The 8,845-nt window shown below is 51.7% G+C and overlaps 1 protein-coding gene across 1 annotated transcript in view; it reads right to left on the reverse strand.

Annotated features, from left to right (window-relative positions):
* Window positions 1-8,525, reverse strand: part of Gypc (glycophorin C (Gerbich blood group)) — a 43,639-nt gene extending 35,114 nt beyond the window's left edge. Inside the window, exon 1 of the mRNA XM_028867052.2 lies at window positions 8,136-8,525. Within this exon, the coding sequence (XP_028722885.1) occupies window positions 8,136-8,181 (46 nt within the window). The 5' untranslated portion in view covers window positions 8,182-8,525. The remainder of the gene's footprint in view (window positions 1-8,135) is intronic.
* Window positions 8,526-8,845: the final 320 nt, after the last annotated feature.

An 8,845-nucleotide genomic window follows, 5' to 3' on the forward strand; every position in this document is an offset into this window, starting at 1 on the left:
GAAAGTTTAGCTCACTGGAATCCATAAAAAAAAAGACAGATGTGGTGGCTCACATCTGTAACCTCAGCACTCTTCCAGTGAAACCAGAGTGACAGCTGTCCCAGACGGTTGTGGAGCAGGTAGTTCGGAGCACAAAGAGCAGCAGAAACAAGAGTCCACGCCTCACCACAGCTACTGGACAGAACTAACTCTTGACACTGGTCCTCGGATCTCTACATGTTGTTCCCAAACCTCCACACGTGTGCTGTAACATGTTTCTTCTCCATTTGATAGTAACACAAAACCTTCACAAAAGAAGCCCGAAGAGAAAGAGAGAGAGGCAGAGGTACAGAGGTAGGTATGCAGGCAGACAGGCAGGCAGACAGACAGACAGCTAGGTGTGGGATGGCAGCCTAGCCTTTGGACCACAGAGTGCCTATTATTGGGCCCCAAGTCTTTGATCTTAGGGATACTTTCTTTCTGACGAATATTAAATATTATATTTTACAGCTGTTGATAAGTGCACTCTTTGCCTTTAAAGGATCATTTTCTCCCTTCTGACTTTTGAGCTCCTCTAGCGGTACTGTGAATTTTAATCCCTGTGCCCTAGGGGTGGGTGGAGCTGATTGAAGCCCTCCTCCACGCGCTCAGGGTGGTGGGTGAGGAGACAGGAAAAGAGAAGGAGGGGACAGGCAGGGCTGCCGGCAAAGTCCCCTGTCACCTCCATCGTTTCAGTGCCATCACACGCACACACGCACACAAACTGGAGATAAAAATACCTCCCCTGAGGCTGCTCAGGGGTGAAATGAGATAACTTAGGCTGCACACAGGCCGTGTCTCCTCTCCGCTTGGAGTCATGGAGCCAGTCACGGTTAGAGGAGGAGGACGGGTCAGGGGAGGTGCAGAACTGATGAAACAAGAACCCGAGAAGAGATTGTGAAACTCACGGGGAAACGAGGAACACGCACGACTTTCAGTCAGAGCCGACCCTCCTTTCCCCAAAAGAGAGGCTCTAAAGAAACAGAAAGGGAGCTAATTTAGAGGGCATAGCAGCCCCAGAGCCAGGATCCAATGGAGCAAGGGCCTGGGTCTCCTCACAGGACCCCCCAGGAGCCTGGTGACAGGAGGAGGGGAGGAGAGGAGGGAAGGAGAAGAGGGGAGGAGAGGAGGGGAGGAGAGGAGGAAATGGGGGAGGAAAAGGGGGAAAGGAGGTGTCATTTCTCAGGAAGAAGAGGAGGGGGGAAGGGAGAAGGGAGGGAGGGAAGAGGCCTGTCTCTGGAGAGAGGGAGGCCAAAGTCTGGGCCGCAGCTGTGGACTGCTCAGAGGGTAACACAGAGGAGCTGAGAAATGCTGGTTGAGAAGACACTGGAAGGCAGAGGTCCTCCAGGTCAGGAGCAGGGCGGAGCTTTACCGTGCACAGGGTAGGAGGCACCCTAAATGCTAGATGGCGGGTTAAGAGGCAGAGGCAACAGTTGCTCACCGTCTACTGGGGGCCACCGAGGGGCAGGGTGTTGCTCGGGGTTGATGAAAGCCTCCTGAGGAACGACAGTTCCTCCTCACAGAGCTGACTGATAAAAACACGAAGGATCATGCTGGGAGGCTGCCCCCCCTGGCTCAGGGGAAATGCTGTGCCATGGGAGGAGGGGGACACTGGGGGGAAGCCCTTCCTGTCCTGGGCTCTGCAGGACCCAATAGTCTTTACTCTTCCCTCCTCGGGAGGCAAGATTTCAGTCAACTGATGTCCAGAAGAACAGCTGCAAAGCTAGGGTGGCAGGGGGGTGTGAGGGTGTGGGGATGTGGGGAGTGAGGAGGTGCTCATTCAGAACAATCATGAACTTGCACCTGGCATCATTCTGTGTGTGGCTGTGTACAGGTACACACGTGCACACGTGCACATGGAGGCCAAAAATTAGCTTTACGGTCCTCAGGTACCATCTGCTTCGTCTTTTGAGACAGTTTCCCATTGACCTAGAACTATCCAGGAGGCTACACTAGCTGACCAGTGAGCCCCAGGAGAGGCGTGCCCGTCACCACCTCCCTAATGTGAGCCACCATATGTTACTCTTTCTTTCTTTCTTTCCTTCTTTCCTTCTTTCTTTCTTTCTTTCTCTCTCTCTCTCTCTCTCTCTCTCTCTCTCTCTCTCTCTCTCTCTCTCTTTCTATATGAGTTCTGGGGAATCAAACTTATGCCTTTGTGCTTTCAGACCAAGCGTTTTAACTGAGTGTTTTATCACCCAGCCCAGGGACTGTTTTATCTGTCAGGAGATACTTGGTACTCAGAATCTATCCTTTACATTGGGAGCACCGTCATCCCCTTAACTGGATCAAGATTAGCTATAAAACTTTTGGACTCAAAGTAACATGATGATGTGGACCCCTTGTTAATACATGAAGAAAACAGCAATAGAGAAGCAGGAAGTTAGTAGACTGCTCTCTACGTTCAGGTCCTTGTGGTACTGCCAGGGTTACAGAAGGAGGCCCAGCAACTTGCCCAAGGTCATTGCTGGTTCACAACAGATCCAGATTCCAAATCCCACTCACTACTACTGCCAACCTCTTCATCACTAGCACATTGATAAAATCTATTTGGGTTGCGTGGGTTTTTTTTTTTTTTTTTTTAATTGACTGAAGAGGGCTTGAGAAACAGCCCAGTAAGCAAAGAGCATGCATGAGGACCTCAGTGTGACTGCCTCAATCCATATAAAGAAAAGAAAATAGGGCATGGTGTCAGGTAGTTGTGGTTTCACATGCACACACTTATACCTACCTACACGAACATTCAACCCCCTCCTACACGGGCCTCCTCAGTTGCTGAAGAAGAATCTAAACTCGAAGCCTCTAGCTCCGCCAAGCACTACACAAGCCTCTCCAGTGAGAGAGGATCCCCAGCAAGCGAACTCTGCTCTCAGTGGACCCTGAAGTTGCCGACTCGCACCCCCCCCCCACACACACACAGAGGACAGATAGGCGTGACTGCTCTACCAGGTTTGGTGTGGGAAGCCATCCTTCCTTCCCACGGGACAGACGCTAGTTCCCATTTGCTACTGCTGAAATGTGATGATGATTCTCCAGGCCAGAGTTCCAGGTGGAGCTGGGGTCACAGGTCAACAGGAAGAGTGGGCCCCCGGGACCATGCCCAGGGCACAAGGAGCAAGGCATGTGGGAATTTGGGTGATGGCTCTCTGTGAGAGGGGACACCTGGGCAGTGCAAGAGTGATCTGAAATAGGAATTCCTTCTCTTAGCCCCGGAGAGGAATCAGCGGCACAAGAGAAGGAGTGTGTGATTTAATGCAGAGGGAGATAAGCAGAGCTAAGACTACGCAACAGCGTCAGCAAACAGTGTCCGTGAGGGGCTCAGAACAGCTGTGATCCCCAGAACCTATGTAAGAGCCATGAAAGTCAGAAGTAGTGGTGTCGGCATCTGTAAATCATCTAGAGAGATGGAGGCAGAGACAGGAGCATTCCTGGGACCTCTTGGACCAACTAGCATTGCTTAGCAGCTGGTGAACAACAAGACAGATTCTGTCTCAACAAAGGTGGAAAGTGAAGACCAATGTTCCACATTGTCCTCTGACATCCACAGACACACCATGGATGCATGCACGTGTATCACATGTATACACACAGGGAGGAAGGGAGGGAAGGAAGGAGGGAAAGGGAGAGATGGGGGGGAGAGGAAGAGGGAGACGGAGTGGTGACAGAGGTGAGGGTGAGGGATATCAGGGCAAGAGAAAGAGCGAGGGCCTCGAGGTCAGAGGTCAAGGTGACAGCAAGCCCCTTCCCAAGCTTGGGGGCTCCCTGTGGCCTGGAGGCAGCTGTGCACAGGGCTTTCCAGCAGCTGGTGTGAGGCCTTGTCCAATCCCCACCTACCCCCGGATGGAATCCAGAGGCTCGGGCTGGGCTCTAGCCAGCGGGCGGGAAAGGGGCCATTGTCTGTCTCTACCACGGGCTCAAGGGTTGCACAAAAACCATTGTTTGGAAGAATGCACAAAAATTAAAATTTATAAAACTGAGGGCGGTAGCCCGCACTCCCCCAGAAGGTCAGCTGATACAAGGATCTAAAGGAGCCACCAGACCCCAGCTGAGAGGTGGTAGTGGTGGGGAGGACGTAAGAGTGAGATTCAGCTGTTGTGTTCTTAGCACGCCATGCGTTTGGTGTCCTCTCTGCTTGCTTCAACGGCTCATTTATTGACCTTTCAGTGTATGTCAAGTTCTGGCCTGGGACCTATAGGGGTGATGTCTCAAAGACATGCCCGGCCTTTGTTCCTGGAACACTGCCACCTTTGAGCTTCAGCATGGCCTATATAATCCCCACCTGTTTCTGAATGGCTCGCTTAATTCTTTGTGCCAGGCCCTAAGCAGGAGACAGGGGGCCGGGGGAGGGTGTGGGCACAGAGCCACTCAAGAGGTCAGATTCTTGAGAAGGGGCATGCAGGACCCGCGGGGACTGCCAAGGGTCCTCTTTGTAGGTTTGTTTAGTGGATGACTTCCAAGGCTGGGGGATTTTTTTTTTTTTTTTTTTTGAAATGAGATGGACTACATAAACAAGTATATGATAGACAAGCAGATGTGTTCAGGGGAGGGGACCCAGACATCTAGGAGCCAGATACAGGTTGTTAGGAAGGATGAAGCTGGAAAGGCAGACAGCATGGGCAGACACGTGAGGGCCACCGGGAAGGCCGCAAGAAGACCACAGGAAGGGAGAGAGAGCATTAGTAGGTAGTCTTGGGTCATGGTTGGAACACAGGCCTGGAAGGAGCTATGGGATGGCTGGCAGCTGTCACATGGGGCTCTGGTTTGGTTGTTAATCAGATACAGCTCTTGCAGTGAACGGGACACCTTGCCTTGCGCATGCTCACCGGCAACAGGCGTTTTAGTGCGTTGACATCCCCTTGGGCGGACCTCAGCCGTCGGCATCTGACAGCCTCCGTCACCAGCCTGGCTTAGTAGTTAGCATGTTGGAAGCCTGAGCCAGGCAGCCCTCCCTGATCTTCCTGTGTTTCTTTAGCCAAATATCCATTACTTCGAGCATGCTGCGGTGATCCAGGCAAGGTCCATACCAGGGCCTGGCCTAAAAGCACCGATACTATTGTTACACTATCAAAAGCAAGAAATAATAGCCTTGCCACCTGCTGCTGGGAGACTGCCCAGGGCACCCACACCTGCAAGCTGGGTTTGCTTTCTCCTAAACCACCACTGCTAGGCATGGCTCCAGGTCACTTCTGTTCGCCAAGTGGATGCTGTGAAGTCGGTTGTTATTCCCACCAACGGAAGAGAAAGCTGAGGCATGGAGATATTGTGATTCCCCCCTGCCAAAGCCAGTGAACGCCCAGGTCTGACACCACACAAGGACAGATAGACAGATAGATGGATGGACTGGGCTCCGCCAGGCACTTCCCCCAAAAGTAATTGCATGTCTTATCAGTCATAAAACACGCTCAGACTCTCTTGTAATTAGAGAGGCATACTTCGAAGTTAGCATATTTCCCACCCATCAGTTTAGTGAGAGTGAGCAAGGCTGTGTGGGTGATTTGCTGTACTCAGAGATGGTCACGGACCCTAGAACCTGCTGTAGGGCTGGAGAGAGAGTTCAGTCCATAAACTACTTGCTGCACAAGAGAGAACCTGAGTTTGGTCACCAGGACCCACGTAAAAATGCTGGGTATGGTGGCACATATTTGTAACCCCAGCCTTGGGGAAATAGAGATAGGCAGATCCCTGGAGCTCACTGGCAAGTCAGCCTAGCCTACTCTGTGAGTTCCGGGACAGCGAGAGGCCCTGCCTGACACGAAAGGTGGAAAGCACCTGAGAAATGACATCGGAGGCGGTCCATGGGCCTGCATGCCTGCCCGCACAAATAGGTGCATGTGCACACTGGTGAACATGAACAAACACACACACACACACACACACACACACACACACACACACACACACACAGCTGGCATGACCCTCAGGAGGACAGTTTCTGAGAATTTAAGACTATTTTAAACACATAAAATATTTGTCTCATAGATTAAATCTTGGTATAGGGCACATTGGCCAGAGCTCTTACAATCACATGTAGGTAAAATTCCATGTAAAAGATGCCTCCAGCCACGCAGAGATAAACCCACTTGGTTTTCTTAACCTCTCCCTACTCACTGTGGAAGCAGTTACCCACTTTCCCTGCACACACACAGAATGCCTCTTACTCCATAGCCTTCCGCTTCCCAGAGTGTTTTGCAAGCCTCTAAAATACTTGCCCAACTGAGGGTACCCTGGGAAAGGGTCAGCTGCTTACTGTGCCAGCCCCACGAGATTCCCAACGTCCCCAACCTCTAGAGGGATTGCACAAGGGTTGAGATGTAATTTCATTTGGCACTTCTGGCCACCCTCTCTGCCTCTGCCAGCAACAGCAAATTCTATATAAAGCTGCCAAACCTGGCATCTGCACGCTAAGCAGTGACCCCTTGCAGCCAAGGGCAAGGCACTGGGCCGCCCGTGCATAACTTGCTGGTAACAGTGACAATCAGGCCGAGAAGAAGCCCTGAACACTGCTGGGTCCAGGCAGACCCAACACAGGGAAGTTAATTCTCTCCACTCCGACCTCAGGCACCGAGTAGCTACAGCTTCATCATGGAGACAGGATATAGACACATCCTGTCTGAATTAGCAGCAAGAAATAAGGCCCCAGGGGTGTCCCCTAGCAGGGACCCTGCCACAAATCCAATGGAGACCGTAATCTGGAGAAGTATCCGAGCAAAGGCTGTAACCCCATCAGCCCCGGAAGAGAGGTGTTTGCAGCTGTTGGCCAAGCAAGGTCTGAAACTGAGCACACGTGCCCATGCATCCACACAGGAGAACTTGAGTCAGCCACAGACTGAGACCAACACGTGTGAACCCTGAGGTCGATCGACACTCTCTCATAAAGTTCACCTCGGGGTGCTACACATTTGTAAACATCTGGCACACCTCAGCCTCGACTCTCAAGTATTTATACGCATCTCATTCTTACAATCCAATGAGAGCTATTCTATGAAGATTTCTCATTCTGTGGATGCCGAAACCAGAGCCGGGACATCACGGTGATGATCCCAATACAGGCAACATACAGGATAGCATGTACCGGTGACTCGGATTGGCACACAGTCACAGACCACACACCATCGGTATAAAAGGTACCTATCCACGCCACACACAAGACTGGGGCTGGAGAGGCCTCCACCGCCTGCATTTACAGGACTTAACAGGGAAGACCAGGGGTGTAGTTTAGTGGTAGCATGCTTGCCTAGCACGCATGGAAGAGACCCGAGTTCCCTCTTTAGTATGGCATAAGCTCTGTGTTGCCACATGCCTGTAATCATAATACTTTAAGACAGGGGGATCAGAAGTTCAAAGTCATCTTTGACTACATGGCCTGGTCCAATCTACAAACTAGTGTGGGTGACATAAAACCCTGACTCAAAATAAATAAATAAATAAAAATAAAAATAAAAGGGTCTCTGTTATCTCTTATTGTCCTATTGTGTTAGAGAACACCATGCAGGCTTTGAGGAATTCCTTTCTGAGGTAAGGGGTAAAATGGATAAACAGTTGTTGTTCTTTTAAAAACAACACTTGAGACTGCAAAAGCCCGAAAGCAGACCAAAGCAGAGGAGGGCAGGGCAGGGAGAGGCCCATCAATGTTTCCTACATCCGGAGACTCACACTGCTCCTCTCACCAAGAAGTTAGAGCGTTTAAAAAGACAGTCGTTTTTGTTTGTTGTTTCATAATCCCCAGGAGTCAGAGAGAGCAGATCCACAAAGTCTGTGCCTGTCCCAGGGCCACTGGGCCAGAAAGAACTGTTGGAGATTTTTGGAGTTTTCCCGGAGTTGGCCCGGGGTTCCCTGGTGCGAACTTGACCGGACCACGGCAACTTGCCTTGGGGGTGGGGTGGGGGGGTGCTTGGTTACTGAAGGCTCGGCCTCTCCCTTCCTCCCTCGGGTCCCCGACCCTTCCCAAGTCCCACACAAAGAAACAGCGCGCCACCGCGGGGCTGGTGGCCTCTTTGGGCTGGGGGACATCCATGCGGCCAGGGCGCCAGGCCTGCGGCTCCCGGGCTCGGACCCGCGCGCTCGATGCGCCACAGTGCGGCCCGGGTCTGGCGGGGATCCGGGACAGTCCCGGTACTCACCGTGGTGCGCCGGAGGCGGCGGCGGCGTGCTCACGGGGCTGCTCATCGCCACGCGGCGGGGAGACCCGGTGGGCGCACTGCAGCGGCGGGGGTCCCCAGCTCCTGGACCCTGTCTCTCGGTTGTACCTGGGGCTCCCACTCCGCGCGGCCAGAAGGGAGGGGCTCCGCTCCAAGATAGGCACACTTCAACTTTTTTTTTTTTTTTTTCTACAACTTGGCCATGAGGTTTCCACCCATTTTTTTTTTTTTTTTAAACACACACCCGCCCACTTCCGAACGTTTTCTTCTGCGCTCTAACTTTCTGCTCAAGGCTCACAGTTCTCGGTGTTTCTGTTTCCATCTGCCACTATCAGATAGAAACCTTGTGGTTAGACCCCCTCCGCCTCCCCGTGTGAGCGCTGGAAAAAGTCCCACGTGAGACCCAGTGGCCTGGCTGGGTACTGTCCAAATAGGGGCAGACAAGCATTTCAAGCCTGCACAGCTTGGATGCTCTGCAGACAGAACCAATCTAAACATTTTTTTTTTCTTTTTAAAATAATTCCTCTTAATTAACATTGTTGTATATATTTCCAGGGTATGGCACAATATTTCAGGACATACATCCATAGGCTTCGTACTGATGGTGTCAATCAGCATTCCTAACGCTTTACCAATCTTTTACTTCTGGAGGCATCCAGCTCAGGGTGTGTGTGTGTGTGTGTGTGTGTGTG

This window comes from Peromyscus leucopus, chromosome 19, assembly GCF_004664715.2.
Source record: "Peromyscus leucopus breed LL Stock chromosome 19, UCI_PerLeu_2.1, whole genome shotgun sequence".
Classification (NCBI taxonomy): Eukaryota; Metazoa; Chordata; class Mammalia; order Rodentia; family Cricetidae; genus Peromyscus; species Peromyscus leucopus.